Source organism: Zonotrichia albicollis, chromosome 7 (genome assembly GCF_047830755.1).
Source record: "Zonotrichia albicollis isolate bZonAlb1 chromosome 7, bZonAlb1.hap1, whole genome shotgun sequence".
Taxonomy (NCBI): Eukaryota; Metazoa; Chordata; class Aves; order Passeriformes; family Passerellidae; genus Zonotrichia; species Zonotrichia albicollis.
Window position 1 is genome coordinate 6,245,099 of NC_133825.1, and position 21,396 is coordinate 6,266,494.

A 21,396-nucleotide genomic window follows, 5' to 3' on the forward strand; every position below is an offset into this window, starting at 1 on the left:
CATTCTTTTGCTTCATAACCTTTTGGCTTCAGCCAAATGTCACCTCATCTCTCACACCTCCTCTGGTCCTGCTCTCTTCTTACTGATGTCTAAGTTCTAGAGCAAAAAAGATATTTGCAGTTGTGTGGGCCTCGGTTTCCCTGTCTCAGAGTAAAAGACATCCCAAATCCTTTCCCATGGAGTCTACTATAAATCCATGGGTTTTACTTACTCCATGAGTACTCAGTCACTGCCCCAGAGCTCTGTGACCACATGGGCACAGGGCTGTGTTTTAGGAAAGTGCTGCCTGGCATTCTGGAGAAAGAAACCTGGAGAAATCCATGCCAAAAGAGCAGCTTGGCTTGAGCCTGCTCTGTGTGGCCCAGCAGCTGTGGATCAGCTCAGAGCAGAGGTGGGGGAGCCACTGTTTGCCCAGTGTGGGCTGGGCAGACGTGCTCCCTCAGAGTCTGTACTTCACTGGGGATCAGTGGAAGATTCTCCTGCATGAACCTTCCTCCCAGCAGCTGAAGCTCTCCCTGCTCTCTCTCCTCTCCAGCTGCCGTCAGCTGCCCCGAAACAGAGCTGGTTTGGGGTTTCCCCACCAGAGCTGGTATTTCAGAACTTCGTCGCTCGGGAGGTCTCTGAAATGGTGCTGTCTCTCATGAATAAGGACAAGGTAAGTGCTGGCACCCAGAGCTTTGACACTGTGCTGGAAGAGGAGAGTGCTGTCATTCCCTCAGTGTACAGCAAAGCAAGTTATCTGCTGCAGCACATGCAGAAGAAAATGTCTCAGCACCTTCTTCTGCAAGATGGTGGAAATCTTCCTGTGCTGGGAATTGTCCCCTGGTTTTGGCCAGGCGTTGATGGTGTCTATGCCAAAGGAGTTTCCTTCTCTTGAAAGCTCTGGATTGACAGGAATGTTGAGGGCTGTACAGTTCTTACCTGCTCTCCTGCTTTGCCTTGGGTCTATAGCACACCCTGTATGTCCTTGGTTAATCTTGGCTCCTGGTAGGAATCTCTGCCTCTCTCAGCCAGTTTGGCTCCCTTTGTGCAGCTCACAGGCAAAGCTCAGGGGCTGAGCCTTCTGCACTTTATGCTGGAATCACTTCTCATAATGGCATTGGCCCTGCAGGAACCGTGTCCCGAAAGAGCCCTGCAATCAGAGTGATGGAGCAGAAGCAGTGAGAGGCCTTTAGGTGCCACTTGAGGCTCCTGCTCAGCTTCATCCAGCTCTGCTCAGCTTTTCCAAAAGCAACACGTGTTCTGCTTTCCCTTTGCAGAAGCACAGCACATCCAAAGCCATGTGCTCCAGGAGGTTTCAACCTTCACATGAAGAAACTGGGATTGTTTTGCAGTTTACCAAGAGAGCTGAGAGGGAAAAAGTTGAAAAATGTCAGTTGTGTTCCACTGTAAAGAGGAAAACTTGAGACCATTTGAATTTCAGTCAGGGAAACATTTCCTCAAGTGAGGCTTGTGCCAAGAGTAGGCTGGTGGGAGGAGACAGGAGGGAGTCCAAATCATGTGGTTTAGACTTTTGGAGAGCATTTTGGTGCTCAGGGGTTGATGATATCAGTGTGCTAGAAAATGCATGTGTGCTGTGCATGTGTACCCAGAGGGCAGAACCTGGCCTGCTGGCTGCAGGCAGGAATGCCCAGCAGCCCAGCTTGCCTGCACAGGCAGCAGGAAGCCCTGGAGTGCCAATATTGGCTTTGCATACTGGAACCACACTGTCAGTCAATGCTGGTCCTGTTTCTCCAGGCAGAAAATGCCTCTGAAGCACCATGGTCAGTAGACACGGCCTGTCTGTGTTTCTGTTACTTTTGGCAAGCTGGTTGCTCTCATGGTCTTATGATTCTTCCTTGCTGCTTTACTGCCCATTTAAATTCTCTTTGCCATCTCCTTGTTTTAGGGATTGTCTTGCTGTGTTCATTCCTTCTTTTGCTTTTCAGGTTTGCTTTTATTCCCAGTAAGAGCACAGTGTTTGGTCTCCTGTCTTGCTGCTCTGTCTGCCTGACTGTATCCCCAGAAGGTCCCTACCCAAACCTGATCTGCCAGAAGGGAATTTCTTCCTTCCCCCACAGTAATGGGCTGGTTTGCTTTTAGGTAGCACATTCCCCCTTCTGGAACATGACAACTTCATGGCTGTGTGCAGGCTGAAGCCAGCAGGTTTTTTGGCCTTGTTGAAGAGGCAGGTGACTCGGTTCAGGTGCTCTGTCTCCATCCTGCTGGTGCTGACCTGCTCGGCCCTTCCTTCCCAGCAGGCGCTGCCCTACTGCCCCTGGCCAAAATGCTGGAGCCAGAGAGAAGGGATTCAAGTTCAGCCTTGTGAATGATGTGCCTGTGCCTGCTCAGCTGAAAGTGCTTTGGAAAAGGGGCAAGGGAGGGATGTTAGCAGGGCATGGACAGGTCTCCTCTCGTCCTGTTTCCACAAGTGGCAAAATCATAATTTCATGTCTTTGCTGCAGATTCTTCACGTGGTGAAGGTCTCCATGGAGAGCTCACCTTACTTCCAGCTGGTGAGCTCCAGCGATGCGTACCGTGCCGTGCCGCCGGGCGCCTCTGCCCCCGTGCGCATTCGCTTCACCCCCAGCAAGAACAAGGTGAGGCTGGAGGAGCCAAAGCACACAATGATCTCCACAGCCATTGTTTGCCCTGCACTCTGGCTCCAGTCCATTGCATGCTGTGAGCTGGGCTCCAGGCGTGGGCAGGCAGCCTGCAGCCAGTCACACCTTGGTACTGCTGGCAGGCACTGCAGCCAGGCCTGACAGGCTCTGCTTCCCCTCCCTGCACATTGCTGAGCATTGCCAAGGGAAGATGCACAGGAAACAGGATGAAAATGACAGAGGGCTGTTGATAGATGTTGGGCCATCTCTAGGTCCAGGGGAAGGGGTTTCATTCTGATGGAAAACACCAGAGGAACAAAGAGGTCAGAGAGCTTTCCTCCTTCCTGGACTGCCAACAGCTTCCCTGCCTGCCCCTGGGCTGGAGCAAAGCTGGTGCTTTTTCACCTCCTGTGTTGTGCAGCCTTGCAGCTGTGCTGTCCCAGAGCACAAGTGAGCATGGCACAGCTGCAGGGCCAGGGCAGAGGATGTGCTGTGCCCGTGAGCCCGGCCTGGCACAGGCACACTGGGCTCTGGGTGCCCTTGGTCAGCAGGAGGTTGCTGAGCTGCAGGGCACTTGGACACCTGCCTGAAGGAGCTGGTGCAGGGCAGGTACAAGCTGCAGGCAGAGCTGTGAGCCCAGAGCCCATGGCAGTGACACTGCTGGGGCTCTGTCTTCATTCCTGTCCCTGTGCTTGCTCTGTCAGCTGGCACCCATTCCGTGCCAAAGGTGCTTTTGTGGGGAGGTTTGAACAGCAGTGCTGAGGCCCTGGCAAGTCTGATCTCAGTGCTGGGATCTGGAGGGTTCATGTTCTGATCTGGAGGCTTATTCATACAGAAGGGTTGAGGGCATGGCATGGAAGGGAGGAAGCCTTGCAGGGAAACAAAGAGAGGCCCTTTCCAACAGCATCCTGCTACCTCTTAGCACTGTTCTTCTCCTGACTTGGTTGGACAGGCAAAGTTAGAGGGGAGTTGTGAGCCAACTGATGTTTCTGCACCAGGCCAGAGGTGCAGGATGTCTTTGGGTGCAGCTGTTTTCTCCTCTTCCTTTTGCTGCTTAGAGTCAGTTGAACACTTTGTCCTATTCTCAGACAGTGGGAATACAGAATCCTAAAGAGCAATGTCCTGTGTTCCCCAGCTCCATGTTCCTTAGAAGAGGCTTAGGAATTCTTTAACATCATTAAAGTTTAGAGTAGAAATGGTGGTGGCCTAGGGCTGTTATCTGTATGACCCAAGTGACACAAGAGCTTAATGCCACTGAGACAGATTTTGCAAAGTGCACTGGTGCCTTTAAAATGTGACATAGCAGTAGAACTTAGTGTTCATTTGAGGGTGCAATAGGTAAATTGATGCCCTTGAAGGGGTATAGGAAATGGTTTTTCTTCTGTCATGGGGATGGCACCAAATGTGCTGTGCTGAGCCAGTTTCTTTTCCTGCAGGATTATTGCCACGAGCTGGTGTGCCTCACTGCCAGGGAAAGGATCGTTGTGCCAATTCAGGCCATTGGTGCCCGAGCTGTGCTGGACTTCCCTGCCCAGCTGGACTTCTCCAAGTGTCCGGTCAAGGTCAGCACCCAGCAGACTCTGCTGGTGCGCAGTGTCGGTGCCCGGGCAGCTCGGTACCAGCTGAGCACCCAGAGGTGAGGCAGCTCATCTGTCCCTGTGCCAACACCTTTGGGTGAGAGCGGAGTTGGGAAAGAGCTACAGAAGGAACCAAGCATCGGATCTGCTGCCCGGCAGCCTGGCTGGGAGTGAGCAGGATGGAAGGCATCTGCTCTTGCTTTCAGTGGCCTTGCAGCTTTCTCTGTCCCAGATTTCCTGGAGGGCACTGGAACATGTTGGGAGCTGGCTTGCACCCTGCTGAGCACAAGCAGCTTCTGAAATGCTTCCTCAGCACTGTCAGCCAAGCCATTCTCTGGGAGGCCACAGGCATGTGTCTTTGCAGTGGTCCTGGAGGGGACCTGTGGAAATCATCTGAGCAAACACACTGCTCAAAGCAATAGCAGTGTCTGGGGGTTGCAAGGTGCCATTGGGAGACATGGACCTGTCTTTAGATGCCATACAAGGAAACAAACATGTCAATGGACCTAGTTATAAAAGCAGAAGAAAACAACCTTTTAAAACCGCCTCCATACCTTATCTTTTCTGCCTGTCAGGTGCAGTAGTGATTCATTGAGCGGATGGATCTAACAGGATGAGAAGTGTCTTAAGGAGCAGCTCACAATTAACAGAGAAAAGCCCAAAATTTAGCTTTCCAGGCCTATCCCTTAGGAGTAATTTTCCTTTGGTTATGTCAGTGTCAGGGATGTCTCCTTGACAGCTCTTCTAGCTGTGGGCTCAGGGAACAGTTTAGTGGTGTTGGCTGAAATTCAGAGGAGTTAAGTTTAGCTGTGGACCTTGTGTCTTTGGGTCTTGGGGAGCCAGGTGTGTGTGTGAGATGACTGCTCCAGCAGGAACAGAGGAGTCTGGTGGGTACAGCCCAGGGATGGAGGAGATGCGGGGGCTGATTTGCACTCAGTTTTTCAGTTCTGACAGCTGAGTCCTGAACTTGGCTAGATACTCTTCTCTTAGTAATTTGAAAAGAAGAGGACACCTTCTTTCTCCGGCAAGCCCTGATGTCATCCGTGGAATGTTATTCCCATCCTGCCACCTGAAGGCAGGAGCATGTAACATGGGGCAGGAGTGGGAAGGGAATGGAATGGAAGGTAGTGCTGAAGCCTGGCCAGGGATTCCCCTAACTGGCAGCTTCTCTATTGCGGTGAAATTTCTGGCCAAAGCCTAAGAACAGAATGCTGTGCCTTGCCCCCAGCAGGCCCTGATCCTCCCAGCCCCAGCAGAGCTGCAGCAGTGCTGGCATCAGCCCCGGGGCAGATGCAGGAGCACGAGCACTGATCTGGCTCTGGGCCTGCTGGGGCCTTGTCCTTCCTCCCCTCCCTCCAAAGTCTCACATCCAGCACACGAACATTGCTGGCCCAAGGCTTCTCCATCAGCCAGCAGTGATGTTCTCACCAGTGGCAATGGGAACAGGTCAGCCCATAATTACAGCAAGAGGTCCTGAATGAGCAGAACCTGAACCAAGTTCATCAGCTGTTACTACTGACATGAACAAAGTTCAGCTTGCCAGATGTTCTCTTTGTTTTTGTGTGTGATGCATTCATTAGCAAAGTCCCCAGAACACCTTTGAAGTGACAGATTGACCAGCAACAAAGCACCAAGGCCAGGAAGTTTTGTTTCCTCACTGGGGCTGTAGAAGGGCACAAAGCCCAGCAGCTGCTGGGCAGAAGCACATTTTCCCTGAGCTGTCCCTGAGCATCAAAGCACAGAGTCTTGTGTTTGTCAGGCAAGAGCTGTTTATCTGGTGACTAAATCCTGATTGCTCCTGTTAAATCCAAAGTGCAGCAACACATCTGCATCACTATTTCCAACACATTGCACAGAGTTTCTCTGCTGGGCCAAGCAAACAGTTACCAGCCTGCATGACAGCCCAGAGTCCCAGAATGCATTGCTGGTAAACACACAGAAACCTCCGGTTCTGCTTCCTTGGTGTGCTCCTGCTCATGGTGCTTCATTCAGCTGGGATTGGACTCTTCAGACTGTAAATGGCATCGTCCTTTTGGGTTTCCATGTCACTGTATTGCTCTAATCTGCATTTGCACTCTTTCAAAGTTTTGATTGCTCCTTTTCTTAGAGCAGCTTTCATTGAAATGTTTATAAAAGTTGCCCTTTTTAGGCTAAATTACGATGTTTTCAAGGTAAAATAAACCAAAGAAGCACACTGCCAATTCAACAGGAACTATTCCTTGGTCTTCAGGGAAAAGTTCCTTCTCCCTGTCTGATTCCTAGGCTGTAATCTCCCGGGACAGGGAGTGCCCTAACGTTTGCATCTCTTGAGATGAGGTTTATAAGCAGCAGGAAAAGAGAAATTCCTGAGGCAATCAGTGTCAAGCTGTGCATGCAAATAGCTCTGAACCCTCTCTGTGCTTTTCACAAAGCATTCTCTGATGGGATTGCTGGCAGTGGGAGCCTTGAGCCTCATTGCAGAGAGCTGGATGCAGAGTATGGGGAGCTGAGGTCATTTTACCCCCAGGATCTTGTGAGGTCTGGATCTTGTCAGCAGTGGCTCAGTGTCTGTTTGTGATCCTGTCTGTTCTGTCTCTTGTGCTGCCTGTGCTTGGATTGCTCCCTGCTTGCCCAAGGGAGCTGCAGGGAGCTGCAGTGCAGCAGGAATCTCATGGCCAGGTGTCCCAGGCCTGACCCCTCTCTCTGTGTTGCAGTCCTTTCTCCGTGGTGCCGGCCACAGGAGCTCTGGGCGCTGGTGACACCGTGCAGGTGACAGTGGCATTTCACCCGCTGGCCAGCGGTGCCCATTGCGGCTCCCTGGCCGTGTGCTGCAGCTCAGGTGAGTGCTGGGCCCTGCAGGGCACAGGACAGTTCTGCACATTGCTCCCTCTGTGCCATCCCTGCATTCCCTCCAGAGGTGCCTCCCCTGTTCAGCCTTACCCCAAAGCAAACTGAGAACTCCTTGGTGTTTAGGGGCTTGAGAAAGGCAAAGATTTTTGACTGCTGTTTTGCTGGGACTTGCTGAGTGGAGGAAGGAGGAACTCTGATTCTCCACTACGGTGTGGCTATGCCTGGGTGTAGTTGTATTTGATTCCTGGGCAGTGCTGTAGGTGAGGTCTCCATCAGACTCTCTCCAATGCAATGGATTTCTTGCACACCTCTGTCCCACATGCTGCTTCTCCACTGGCTTGCCACAGACCCTTTTTCTATGTGGCCCTTACACATAGATGTAGTTTCTGTCTAACAACATTTTCAGGCCCTCAAGTTCCTTTTTTGTGACAAATCAAAACAATTTTTTCCGTGTTTTCCCCATTTCCCAGGCTGTTCACGCTGTTGCAAACCTCTCACATCTATCTCCCATTTGATTTCTAGACTGTGGGATCCCATTCAGTCTTAATGTAGAAACTGCTCTGTACTCAGTAATCTTTCCTTTGTCCCTTTCTTATTTTATTTGCAATGCTCCAGCTTGGTTTTTCAGATCTGAACAGTATAAAATATTTAAAGACTGATGTGGCTGTGGGTTTGGACAGGGAGATGGTTTTCACGATGCTCATTCTGTAGTGGTTTGTCACATTGCAGAGCCAGGCCGGTTGTGTTTCCTAACCTGTGTCCCCTCCTGCTCTGGGTGTCACTTCACTTGTTCCTCTGGGCCTCCTTTTGCTGTCCACCTGCCCCCAGGCATATTTGCTGGTCAGCAAGAAGGGATCCAAGGGATCAGGAGAGACAGGAGTCTCCTGGGATGCCCGGGGAGAGCCTGGGCAAGGCAGGACTGAGCAGGGCTCCTCAGCCCTGTCACCTGAAGGACTTGGATGCAGAAATCCCGGTGATCTGAGTGGGTCACCGGAGCACATGGACCAATCTCCCTGTCCATCCTGTCACCTTGGGGCCAAATCTCTGCAAACACCCTCAGAAATAAGGTGTTTTAGGAGGTGCCCAGGACATCCTCACGCTGTACACACAGAGCTGAAGGATGTGATCAATGGAGTGGTCCACAGAACTGCTCCTTCAGCGCAAAACTGGGACACTTTTATCTGTGCCCTGTGCTTTGCTCTGTTCCTTGTGCTTCCATCAGCCAGTGAGCTGAGCAAAGACTCCCCTTTGCTTTGTTCCAGGTGGAGAAAGAATCCACACAAAGCTCCAGGGAGAAGCTGTAGACATCAACGTTGGGCTGAGCACAAATTCCGTGGAGCTTGACAAGACTTTCACCACCATGTCAAGCCACAGAACCCTGTTCATTGAAAACAGGAGTAACATCACAGCCCACTTCCAGTGGAAGGCTTTTGCAACTGAGGAAGAAGAGAATGAAGAGAAGAGGAGGTTGGTTTGAAAGATGCATTTCAGTGAGATACAGGCCCATGTCTGAGCTAACATGTGGCCTCAGGGGATGTTGGTGCTTTTGAATGGTTAGGCCAAGTAAACCATGCCTGGCACTGGGGTTTGTGTCCCTGGGCTTCAGGAGCTCAGCACTCAGCATTCCAGGTCATTTATACTCGAACCAGGGATGGCATTTTGGGAAGGAAAGGTTGATTGTGGTGACTGGATTTCCTCAGGTCCTAATTGGGCTCTTGTCTCTCTAATCTTCTTTCTACATGACCTGGCAACATCCTTAAACATTTCCTGAGTTGCCAGTCCCTCTTTCCAAAGGTGATACACCCTCTTTATTCCCTTTAGTTCCTTCAACAGCTCCTTGCCCATGCGGGCTGGTTGTGTGTCCCTGTGCTGCTGTCAGAGAGGTTTTGAGCTCTCAGAGCAGAGAGGACTTTTTGTGAGAGAAGATAGTGCAGGATCCTTTCCCTCTCAGGACATTCTACTGCCATGCACTGGGATGAGATCCAGAAAGCTCTGGCTCATGAAAAGGTCTCTCCAGGAGTTTGCTGTCTCCCTCCTGCACAACAAAGTTCCTTCCCCTCTCAGAGCCTCTGTTTTCATGCATATTGCATATAAAAACTTGAATGTCCCTGAAGGGATTTGGTGCCTGAATTCATCAATTTCCTGTGGAAGTGCTCTGGGATGCTCTTGTGAAAGGCAGTGGAGGGAACGAGGGAGGTCCAAAATGGAAGGAACAAAGTGTGATGCTGCTAACATGTAGCTGCAAGCCAGCTTTGTCTCCCCTTGCCAGGGAAATGCTGCAGTGGGTGCTCTGTGATCTTTCTGTGCCCCCCTGAGCAGCTCAGTGGGAGGAAAAGCCACTTGAAATGGCTGGTTGATTCTCCCTCAGCTGTGGCAGAGGCTTTGAGGCAGGAGGTTCTCTGGAGGGATGCTGGCTTTGGAAACCTCTGCTGAGCTTGCAAGTGTGGAGTGAAACTCCCTGCTGGGCCAGGGAACAGCAAGTTGTCCTCTGATCCTTGTGGGACCCTCGTGGCTTGGGCTCAGCCTTTGCTGGCGAGCTGCTGCTGCTCCTCCTCAAGTGCTTTGCTCTCCTGCGCTCACACTTCTCTCTGCAAACCTGTGGCTCATGAAACCATCTGCTGGCCTTGTCTCTCCCTGGGGCTGCAGGCAGTGTTTGCTGTGGCTGCCCAAAGAGCTGTCCCAGGAAAACTTCCCAGAGGAGAAACAAACAGAGAAGGTGAAGGGACATCACAGTGCCCTCCTGAGCAGCATGGTCCAGGAGAAGATGGCAAAGGTGCAAGACGACCCCATGCTGTTCTCTGATGACATTTTTTTCATTGAGCCAATGGTAAGTGATAGCTGAGAACATTCTCTTCCTCCTTCTCTTCCTCCTCCTTCTTCTCCTCCCACCCACCCTACTCCCTACACCCACCCCTTCCCTGGCTGCAGTCACTGGGAGATCCTCAGCTGGCTCCATGTGCTGGCAGGGAGGACATGGAGTTTCTGGTGAGGCTGCAGGGCTCGCTGCTGAAAGCATTTGTGCCCTGCAGGCTCCAGGCAGGGCTGGGAGCCTGACAAAGCCCAGCTCTGCTGCCAGGCTCAAGCTCAAGGCACTGCCTGCGTGTCCTGTCAGTGTCCCTGGGAGCAGTTCTTGTAGGCAGGGGCTCCCCCCACACATGGGGCTCAGCAGAGGCTGTTGGAGCACTGCCAGCTCACACAGTGACCTGAAGCTTGCAATTGCTCCCTGGCAAAAGAAGGCCAAATTCAGCCCAAGGTTAATGACAGAAATGCCAATCCCTTCCTGTAACCATGCCTTGCACTATTTCTGAGTGTCCCTTCCAGCGTCATCTGTGAGCCTGGACACAAGGGTGGAAGGTTGAAATGGGCCTTTGGAGTTGTCCTGCACACAGGAACAGAAAACCTTTTCCTTTTCTGGTGATGCAAGCAAACTGCCACGTGCTCCCATCAACCAGAGCCTTGATTCTGAGTACTGGCATTGTGAGAGATGATGAATGCCTGGTGTGTGCACAGTGCAACATCCCTTCTCATCTTGGAGTAAACCCTAGAATAATGCCAGCCTCTGCTTTCTTTCAGTAGAGGTTAAACTAATATTTTTATTTCCAAGGAAGGGGATCATGTTCTCTTCTTGGTTACAGCTATGGCCCATCTAAGGCCAAGAGCCAGCAGGGCAGAGTGGCAGTTGCATCCCACTGTAGCTGACAGCAGCATGATGTGTCGAAGAGCTTGTGTCAGAGCAGCAGGAATATTGTGGAGAGTGGGAGCTGATCAGCTGAGCATTGAGAGCTGTGTTGGGCTGGGTTTGGAGTGTTTCCTTGGCTCCTTGTGTTGTTCACTCATCACTGATGCTCTACACAAAGGCTTACAGGAGGGTGTTGAAAACAAGCAATGTGAAGTTTGCAAAGCAATGTTTTGGTGTCTCTTTCTGCTGTAGGAGGGAGAAATCGGGCCGAATTGTTCGGCTGAAATCAAGGTGACCTTCAAACCCCTGGAAGCACTGGAGTATGGAAGTGTGGCTTACTGCAGCATCTCAGGTGCAGCTCCTTTGCTCTGCCTCTCTCTCCCTCAGTGAAGCCATGGTGCCAGCCTGAGCCCACTGGGCTCCCGTGGAAGTGCTGGGAAGGGTCCCTGGTCAGCAGGGCAGTGCTGGCACATCCCCCCTGGCCCTGCAGCTGCCAGGGAGTCTCCCGTGCCAGGCCAGGGCTCAGAATGCTGTGTGTGCCTGACTGATCCCAGAACAGCCCAGGCAGTGCAGGGAGAGGTTTTCATGCCATGGCTTTGCCAGCATTCCCTCAAAGGCCAGAGAGCTCCAGAGCAGAACACTTCAGTGAACAAGCACTCAGCCCCTGCAGGCCCCTGGCCTCCAGGATGGCTCCATTTGCCATGGATCCACCATCAGGTGGTAGGAGCTGAGTTAGAAATGGGCTCCCTGAGCCTGGACCACCTCCCAGTGCCCAGACAGCAGCAGAGCAGAGGGGGATGAGCCCCCCTGAGCCCGGGCTGTTGGTAGAGAGAGCAGCCTTGGCCAGCAGCTGCTGCTCTCCCTGTGTGCCAGTTGTCACCTTGCAGCTCTCAGCCTGTGGAAATAGAACAGTGCTGAGTGTCACAAGGGGAGCACTTGGGCAACAAAGTCCTGTGCTCCTGGGCCAGGGAGTTTGGGAATTGCCAAACTCTGTTTGGCAGGAGCTTTGTGCCTGCACTGAATGTATTTCAAAGCTCCTCTAGGTGCATGGGAAGGAAACCACAGAATAACAGTATGGTAAGGATGGAATGGACCTTAAAGATCATCTAGTCCCAAGGCCCCTGCCATGGGCAGGGACACCTCCCCCTAGAGCAGGGAGCTCCAAGCCCCATCCAGCCTGGCTTAGAACACTTGCAGGGCTGGAAGCTCCACAACATCCCTGGGGAACCTGCTCCAGTGCCTCACCACCCTCACAGGAAAAATTTCTTCCCTAATATCTCACCGAAATCTCCTTTCTTTCAATTTCTACCCATTACTCTTTGACCTGTCACTACAGGCACCAGAGGTTTTAAACTCATCAAACTGGTGGCTCAAATTGGAAAGCAGCCCAGGGAATGGGTTAGAAATTGCAAGTCAGCCTCAGGGGATATGTCCTGAGGGAAGAGAAGGGTCCATATCTTCTCCTGCAGCATCAGGAGCTGGTTGCGTCCAGCTCAGAGTCGGGGACTAGCACTGAGGCAGCCTGGAAAATGCAGTGGAGCAGAGGGAATGATTGTACTGCAATGGACATCTCTCCCCAGGCCGTGAGAGCAGGCTGCCCCTGCAGCTCAGAGGGGAAGGCCAAGGACCCTTGGTTGAACTCAGCTCTCAGACTCTGAACATTGGGAATGTTTTTGTCAACACCCCCCATGTATATGAGGTGAGCAGCAGGGCTTGGGATGGATCCTGATGGCTCCTGAGGCAGCAGCAAGCCTGGTGCAGCTGTGGACTTGCTGCCAACCTGGGCAGCTGTGAGCAGGGAATATTTGATGGACTGCTGAAATCTGGGGGGTCACCAAGGTGTGTCTGTTGTTCCTGAAGCCCCAGTCCCTGCTTTTGGGCAGCCTTCCTTAGGGATCAGCTGGGAGACTTCCTGCAAAAACACCCCTTGGCACATGAAACCAAGCCTGGGTCAAAAAGCTGCATGTTCAGAGGCTTTTGTGGCAGTGCCAGACACAAGGCACCTTTGCACTGGGCTCTGCAGAAGCAGTGGAAGGGAAAGACATGCTTAGTTTTCTCACCAAAAGATGGTGCTGTCTGTACGTTTTGATGCTGATGCCTCATTCTCAATGTATTGTTTTCATGGTCTGGGAAAAGGTGAATGAGCAGATGGTGCTGTTGGAGCTGTGCTCACTGGGGCAGCAGCAGCTCCGGGGTGATTCCCTAGGCAGCCGCAATCAGCCCACGTTGCTCTCAGGGCCAGCTCTCAATGCGCTTGGTGCTGCTGAGCAGAGGGGCACTGCTCTGTGTCCATGGGATAAGCCAGGGTGACTGCAGTTCTGTGGAGTTGCCACTGCTCTGCATGAAAACCCAAAGGCAGAACTTGTCCTGTTGTATCTTTGGACTTCTGCCATTCAGCAGCACAATGCATCTTCTGCCTTTTCTGGGTGTTCATTGCATCATTAGACAGTAACTCACAAGAAGCAAGATTCCTCATGTATTTCCATTTTGCTTTCTTGCTGCTGCAGGTGAAACTGATGAACCAAGGAGCTATTGATGCTTCCTTCACCTGTCTCCCTTCAGCCACCAACGTGGGCTTGTGTTTCAAGTTTGCCCCCGAGGAGGGCATCATTGCAGCAGGTGGGAGCCAGAGTGTGCAGATCTCCTTCAGTGCCACCGTGCTGGGGAGCTTTGAGGAGGAGTTCCAGTTCAGTGTGGCTGGATCTCCTGCGCCTGCCATCCTGACCATCAAGTAAGGACCCTGGGAGCTGGGTGGGCACATCTGTAGCTGTCTCTGGGACATCCCCCACCTACCTCCTTTTGCGGTGGAGCAGAGGAAAAAGGTGTTTCCTGAGGTGTGAATCTCTGCTCTGCTGCTGGCATTGCTTTAGTGTGAGGCTGCCTCCTGCCCTGTGTGGTAGCCGGGAGCTGGAATGACTCCTCCCTGCAGGGATCTCCCTGTGCCTTGGGCCATGGCAGGCAGTGGGATGGATCAGCTTTGGGCAGCAGCTGCTCTGGGATGTCCCACCTGAACACCCAGCAAGGCCCCCAGGGCTTTGCAGATGGACCAGCCTGGCTGATTCTGCAGCAGCAGCAGTGTTTGTAAAACCTTGTGTGAATAATCCATGCCAGATGGGCAGCAGCAGCCTCAGCTCACCTCTCATGGCCATGCTGTGGGGCACAAGCTGTGCCCCCAGCTCCTGTGCACAGAGGGCTCTGGTGCCTCCTTTGCACAGCCAGCAAAGGGCTGATGTGGGAGTCAGGAACTGTGCAGCAGGAGCTGTGCCAAGGACTGGGGCACCATCCCGTGGGCTAATGCCATGGCAGGAGACAATCCTAGCCCAGCCAAAGGGAGAAGGGCTGATCATAGGGGAGGCAGAGCTCAGTGCTCAGCACCACAGCAGCGTGAGGCCTTGTCCCTGCCAGCCTGAGCCATGTGCTGCAGGATAATGGAGTGGAAGCAGGAGAGCTGGTGCTGGCTGCTCTGCAGCTTTGGAGCTGGGCTGCTGATGCTGGGAGGCACTGGCTCACAGCAGTGAAGAAATGAAAGCAATCTGCACTGGATGATGCCAATGAGATAAGGGAGATGGGTAAAGAAGAACAAGGAAGTTATTCCTTAGCAAGAGAAAAGTGGTGAGCAGGTGCGCCCATAGTGGAGAAACAATGATGCTGCCTTTGTTTTTGGAGAAAAAGTGCTGCTTTTTTCATTTGGAAATCAAGAGGGAACCTTTCACCATCAAATAATTGATTCTCCTCTGTCCCTCCCCCAAAGTGGCCATGGGCTGTTTCTGCATCCGCAGCTTTCTCCTTGAGCAAGGGCAGATGTCTCTTGTTGAGATGTGCAGAGCAGAGCCAGGGTCAGTCCTGTGAGTACAATAGAGGACACAGTTCACTGGTTCTTGATTTTGAACCAAAAGGCAGAGTGGGCACTGATTGGCATCAACCATGAAATCAACTGGTGAGTGTTGTGCAGCTTCAAGTGCTGATTTCAGTGGATGTTGGTGGCTTTTGGAGTGTGTCTGCTGAGTTGAAGGACAGGTGAGGTGCTGTGCTAGATTCAGGACAGCCAAGTTTGGTTGTTGAAACTCTTGCTCTTGGCTGTGCCAGCTGGTGCACTGCTGACAAACTGGTCCTTTCCTTTAGGATTCATCTGTGCCCTGGGTAGAACTGTTGCTGCTCTTTTCAGAGGATGTTTGGGAATGCCCTGGATTCGTGTCTCAGAAAAGTGTCTGTAATGATTTTGTGGGTCAAACTCTCTTGACAAAGCTCCTCCATGGGAACAGCAGTTGCTGCTCAGAAGGAGCAAAGCAGGGAAGCTGTGGCTGGAAGGGCTGCTTACAGAAGTTTGTGGGGACACCTTGATGTCCATGCCATTGCAGATGGGGAAACTGAGGCACGGAGCCATGTCTGGGTGTGTGTTCAGGGTCCTTCATGGGATCCCCAGCAACCCAGGGGCTTCTCCTGCCTGCCCTGCGCCCAGAGCCCATCAGGGGCTGTTGGCTGCTGCCCCTTGGCTTGAGCTGCCTCCTGTGCCCAGGGCCCTGTGCTGAGCACACGGGGCTGTGTTGGTTGGAAACCCAGGGTGCCCTGAGCCCAGGTTTTGTGCCCCCGAGCCACAACAGCCGGACCTTTGCAATGCCTTTAACTGAGCCATTGCCTGCTCTGTCCTCGGCCTGCAGGGGCAGCGTCACTGCACCGAGTTTACAGTTCGACCTCGCTGAGCTCGACTTCGGGGACATCTCCTTTGGTGAGTGTTCCCTGGGCTGGGACACAGCCTCAGGGATCTGTGCCTTCCAACACAAAAGCATCCCTCACTCCTGCCCTGCCCCAGCAGCCTCTTCAGGCTGTGAACTGCAGGGCTGCTGCTGCCTCAGGGGGCATTTTGCCATTGTGAGATCCAATGGAAGCAAGGAATAGAAAGGCAGTATTTTCTGGTGTCTCTGTGCTGCTTTAAAAGACAGATGTCTGCCAAGGAAGGTGGGAATCTTGCTGCAATGGAAAGATGAGCCCCTCCCTCCAAATGCTTATCCCTTTGAAATGACAGGGGTCCCAGGAAAAACTGTGGGAAAAGAAATAACAGTTCTTTGCTAGACTGTCTCAGGAGAGCACAGACAAGAAGGCAAGAACAGACATTTGCCAGATGCCAAGTCCTGTTTTTCCCCTTTGGTGGAGTTCTGGTCACAGCAGGAGGAGCTGTGGGCTCTGGCAGGGCAGTGATCCCCCCCAGCCGGTGCGGGAAGGGAAGGGAAGGAGGAAATGCTCCTTTTGCAGAGCCCCAGAGGGCAGGGGATGTGGGCAGTGCCCAGCAGCAGCAGCAGCAGCGAGGCAGGCAGGCAGGGTCGGTGCCAGCGCTGAGCTGCAGCCAGGGCAGCCCCGGCCGAGCACAAACCTCCCGCAGCTGCAGCGGCCGAGCTGTGATCCCCAAGCGGGAGGAAGGGAAGCTCTGCACCCTGCCCAGCCTCAGCTCCCACTGCACAGCCGCCCACGGCATCACGCCACAACTCCCAAAAACCCCCAAGGGAAAAGCCCAGCCCAGGGCCAAAACCCCCCAGAACCCCCCAGAACCCCTATCCCCCTTCCCAGACCAAGGGCAACATTCACGGCCAAGCCTAAACCCAGAACTATGAAGTTCATGAACTTCTGAAGGAAATTCATTGCCTTTTTTGAGCTGCTTCTTCCCCAGCCTGCATCACCACGGAGGCGCTTGTCAAGTTGACTTTGGAAGGAATGAAACAAGAAAGGCAAGAGATGGAAATATGGTTCTGAAGCAGGAGATTGATCCTGCTGAATCCAATTTCATTCCTAAGGGCTCTTAGGCTGAAGGCAGCTGTTGTATCTTTGCTTCTTTGTACCTGTTGACTGTTGTCTGCATGTGCTGGCCTCAGTCTCATTGGAGGTTTTGACATCTGGGTTTGTCCTTTTTGTGCCTCTCTTGCCTCCCTGCTGGAGTCCCTGCTGGAGCTGGCAGTGGTCACTTGGATGGGCACAGAGGAGCTCTGGGCTGCAGCTGCAGTTGTTTTTTCTCCCCATCTGTGTCCCAGTGACTCTTGGTGAGCAGGCCTGGGGAGAAGTCTCCTCCCCACAGAGCTGGCCAGCCCAGCCAGATGTGCAGTGCAGAGCAGGCTGTGGCTGCTCTGTGCGCTCTGCAGGACATCCCCACCATGAGTGGCTGTATCTGTGGCTTTGCAGGATGGAAAGCAAATCTCAGAGCCAAAGTGGGGTAAACCCTTGCAGGCAGCACTCTCAGTGAGCAGCATGGCTGTGATGTCCCTGTTTGTTGGGTGAATTAGGACCTGGTTCCTAATTGCTAATCTCAAAGCAAGGCTTGGCTGTGCCCCAGTTGAGGGGGCTCTGAGCTGTGACGTGCTCAGCAGATTGGCCCAAAGCAAGAGATGCCTTAAGGATCCTGCAGACAGAAGCTGCATTAGGGTGCTTTGCCTCACGTTCTAGTTCCTGATTCCATCCTCACTTTGTTTTGCTGTAGCTTCTTCTTACAGACAGCTCACTCTTTATATGTCTTGAAAAAGGTGGGAGTGTTGGCAGGCTGAGCAGGGAATTGGACAGCTTGAATTCTCAGAGTAAATGCTGGGTCTGGGTGCACACACATCACTCAGAGAGAACTGATGCTGGTTTGGGGCAGGTGAGGAAGCTCGTCCCCATCACGAATAGAGAATCTAGCAGCGTTCAGCAGGGTTAGGAGTGGGCATTTTCAAGGCTGCAGTCTGGAATCTGTGTCAAAGGGAACTAAGTGACGATTAATTCCTCACGCAGCTTCTGGGTGAGCTGCAGTTCAGATAATAAAGAGCTCAACTCCAATCTCACTTTGATCCTGCTAGGATCTTGCCCCCAGGATCATGCCCGGCTGGGTGCCTGAATGGATATTTGTGTCCTTGCCCAGGCTTTCCCTACACGCAGCGCTGCCGCCTCACCAACAGCTCCGCGGTGCCCCTGACGTTCCAGCTCCGCATGTCGGATGATGGCACGCAGCCGGCTGTGGACAGCGTGGATCAGATCCGCAGGGAAACCGACCCGGCCTGGAGCAAGGGAATCCATTTCTATGTGGAGCCCAGGGAGTTCACCATCAATCCCAGCCAAGGCACCATCCTCCCCCAGGGACACCAGGACATCGAGGTACGGCAAGGGCCCGGCCACAGCCGCTGCAGCACCAGGGCAGGAGCTGCACTGCAGGGTGGGAGGGCTTTAGCTCTGGTGCCAGCTTGGAGCATCCTGGCACTGAGAGATCTGCACTGCTGGGAGGCCTCTGCTAGCTGGCTTACTCGAGATGTTCCTCAAGGAGCACTGTTTGATTTCCAAAATCATATGCTGAGCTCACAGACCTTATGGTCAAGGCCTGAAGCCATTCTTGTGTTTTTGAGAGCAATTGATTTGACTGCAATGAGGCAGAGCAAGGATGAGGGCAGAAGGTGGCTGTTAGAGAGATGTCATTGTATCAAGCAGTGAGCTTTTCTTCTTGGTCTCATTTCCCCCCTCCTGGGGAGCAGAATGATTTGTGTTCACTGCAGGAAGCTCCAGTGGAGACAAAACATCTGCAGCCATGTGTAGCGGTTCAAATTTATTGTATTGATTCCTTTTTAAGTGGTTTGTTCTGTGATACCCCATGTTCTCCCTGAGTTGGTTTACCCTTGGGTTTTACCCTCCCTCAAAGCTGTCCCTCATGCCATTCCCTGCCCCTTGTTCCAGCTCTTTCCCTGCTGTCAAACCCAGCCCCTTTTGTTCCCCAACCTTTTTTGCCAATTTAACCTGGAGCCAATCCCTGTCTGAACACCCCTTTGGAATTCCCATATTCCTGGAGGCCCCATTGGCCCATGTGAGCCATCCTCCCCACCTTCTTACCCAAAGTGGCTCCAGACACTTGATGTAATCCCCTCAGTGCTCCCCTGAGGATTCCCTTTTTGTTTGCTGTTTGTATCCACCCCCTGCTTTGTGTCTGTACAAAAGCCCTTGCACAGGAGTGTGCAGGGCTCTTTTGGCTCTGATCCTTTTGCTTGGAATAAACCCTTTCTTGTGGAACTTCAAGGCAGAGATCCTTCTCCTTTCTTCTCTGCCTGGTCCCTGTGGTGGCTTGTCTCTTGCAGTGTAGAGCAAGAGGCTCTGAGGGTTCTGCCTGTGGTCAGTGCCCATCCTGGGGCAGTTCTGAGGGTTCTGCCTGTGGTCAGTGCCCACCCTGGGACAGTTCTGAGGGTTCTGCCTCTGGTCAATGCCCACCCTGGGGCAGTTCTGGTTCTGAGGGTTCTGCCTCTGGTCAGTGCCCACCCTGGGGCAGTGCTGAGGGTTCTGCCTCTGGTCAGTGCCCACCCTGGGGCAGTGCTGAGGGTTCTGCCTGTGGTCAATGCCCACCCTGGGGCAGTTCTGAGGGTTCTGCCTGTGGTCAATGCCCACCCTGGGGCAGTTCCCCACTCCTGGTGTGGGGCTGGAGTTCTCAGAGCCAGCCCGGGCTCAGGCTCCCAGGGCAGCCATGAACTGCCCAGCACCTGCTGGGCCACACTTTGCCCTCAGCCTCCTGCTGTAAAGCTGAACTCATTGTGGTCAAGTCAGATTTCCTCTGCATGGATGTCTTTGTAGTCAGATGAGAAATTGGCCCCTTAATTTGAATGCAGTGGTGCATGGAGCTGTAGTCTAATGTTTTAATGTAGCTGACCTGTGCCCTGATAGCAAGGTGTGTTTAACAAATCTGGTATTGCCAGAAGGATTTTGTTACTCCGAGACTGTGCTCTACACATGGAGCAGCAGAAGAATTAAGGGCAAATCCTCCCTCAGGAACTGGAGGATATCACCCGTGGGTAATGAGCTTTTGTAAGGAAGAATTGACTGTTCTTCTCTTCCACCAGGTGACCCTGTGCTCCAACACGGTGATGGATTTCTACCGGAGATTGCTGGTGGACCTGGAGGGTATTGGCAAGGGAGTGGCAGCCCTGATCATCACAGCCAGGTAGCAGCCCTTGCCTGGCCTCCCCCAGGCACTGCCTTGCCCAGGCTGTGCTGGCTGCAGCTGCCAAGGAGAAGTGCTGCTGAATGCCCTCATGTTGTGCCAGCTGGACACAAGAACAGCAGTGCTTGGGCAGCAGCCCGTGGTGAAAAGCACGTTTGCTCACAGCCCAGCACGGTCCTGGGCCCTCTTCTAAAGGCACCAGGAAAGATATCATTGATTGGCCTTGTTTTTGGTGCTTGAGGTGGAACAAATTTCCCGAGGGCCTCCTCTCCTTCTGGCTGCAAGGGGTGGAGTTGTGCTGGCTGTGAGCACCGTGCACTGGTTTGGGCCACACCACGCAGCTGCTGAGAGTCAGGCTCTGGCTCTGTCCATGAGGGCACATGGCAGGGGGGAAGTGGCTCCCAGCAAGAGTTGGGAGGGCAAGGTCTGACAAGGGGAAACCAGCCCTTGATGTGGCAGGTCAGCTCCAGTTTTTGTCTTTCCCTGTGCTTCCCATTTTGAGCTTTAATGTTGTCAGAGTTGAGAGCAAAAGTGGTTGTTGCTGCAGCAGAATTCCATGGTGCTGTGCTGCTGTGGGTGTCAGTGTGATGCCCAGAGGGATGCAGCTCCCTGGTGCTGTTCCCTGTGCCAGGCAGAGCCATCCAGGCAGTGCCTGGGCTGCCATTGTGTACAGCAGGTGGAGCTGGGGCCAGGCAGTGCCTGGAGCTGTGCAGTGAAGGAGCCAGGGAGCTGCAGGGCCTGGCAGGGGCTGATCAGCCCCTCTTGTGGGGCAGCTGCTGTCTCGTGCCCTCCAGGGCTGGGGCAAAGAGCTGAGTTCTCAGGCAGGGCAACAGCACCATGGCAGAGAAGGGAGTCATTTTGACTGAGACACGGGAGCTGTGTGTTCCTTGAGCCTTAGGGAGCACTGATCCTTGTTGGGAAGGCTGCCCCAGAGCTCGTGGGTCACTGGGACTGTTCCAGGAGTCCTTGCAAGCCTTCTTGGGCAAAGGAGGGGCTGAGGCAGCTGTGGGGCAAAGTGCTCTGCCTGGGGCACTTGGCAGCCTATGGGTGCTGCCTCTCAGGGTTTGCCCCTCCTTGACAAGACATGTTGGAGTGGGAAAAGGTAGAAGGCAATTTATCCCTGTAGGGCTCTTCAATGTGCATTTGACAGTGACCAATGTGTTCTGCTCCATTTCACAATCATTGGGGGTAGGCATTCTCCATTCTCTCAGTATCTCTGATTGTTCTGGGGTCATCTCTTTGCCCAGATGTCTCGTTCCTGAGCTCCAAGTGTCCTCCCCGGTGCTGCTGTGTGATGAGTGCCACCTGAAGGTGCCTTATGAGAGGAAGATCCTCATTAGGAATCCCAGCCACCTTCCTGGCTGCTACGGGCTTATTCCCCAGGTTTGGCATCACATCCACCTCCTCCTGTCAAATATTCCTGAGGAGACTATTAGGGGAAAAAAGGGTTTGGATAAGACCTTGCTGGTTTCTATTTAGTCTTAAAGATCTGCTGAGAACAGGATCCTGCCCAACTGTAAACTTTAGGAGGCAGTTGAAGCTCCTGAGGAAACAGCTGACGTTCTAGTCCTCAGGGTGTTTTCCTGTGGGAGATCTTAGAGGGTTGTGAAAAGCTGCTGCACCCACAGACACCAGTGTCTGTGCTGGCAGCCTCCTTGCAGGATCCCCTGGGAATGCTAAACCTACAATTCCTGCATCTTGTTTGTGCCTTTGACCTTTGTCCTGGGGAGTTTTAAAGGTGTGTGTAAGTTGCTGTTGTGGTGGATGTTAAGGAGCCTAAAGTTTCTTGAGAGGTCCCTC

General features: G+C 53.0%; 1 protein-coding gene across 1 annotated transcript; it reads left to right on the forward strand.

The window, feature by feature from the left end:
- The first annotated feature begins 625 nt into the window (after positions 1 to 625).
- Positions 626 to 21,075, forward strand: LOC141729571 (hydrocephalus-inducing protein homolog). The gene is made up of 11 exons (XM_074544274.1): positions 626 to 655; positions 2,445 to 2,579; positions 4,019 to 4,218; positions 6,853 to 6,977; positions 8,251 to 8,455; positions 9,635 to 9,815; positions 13,175 to 13,398; positions 15,326 to 15,393; positions 17,545 to 17,777; positions 19,496 to 19,596; positions 20,844 to 21,075. The coding sequence occupies exons 1-11, from the start codon at positions 626 to 628 to the stop codon at positions 21,073 to 21,075; spliced, it is 1,734 nt and encodes a 577-aa protein (XP_074400375.1).
- Positions 21,076 to 21,396: the final 321 nt, after the last annotated feature.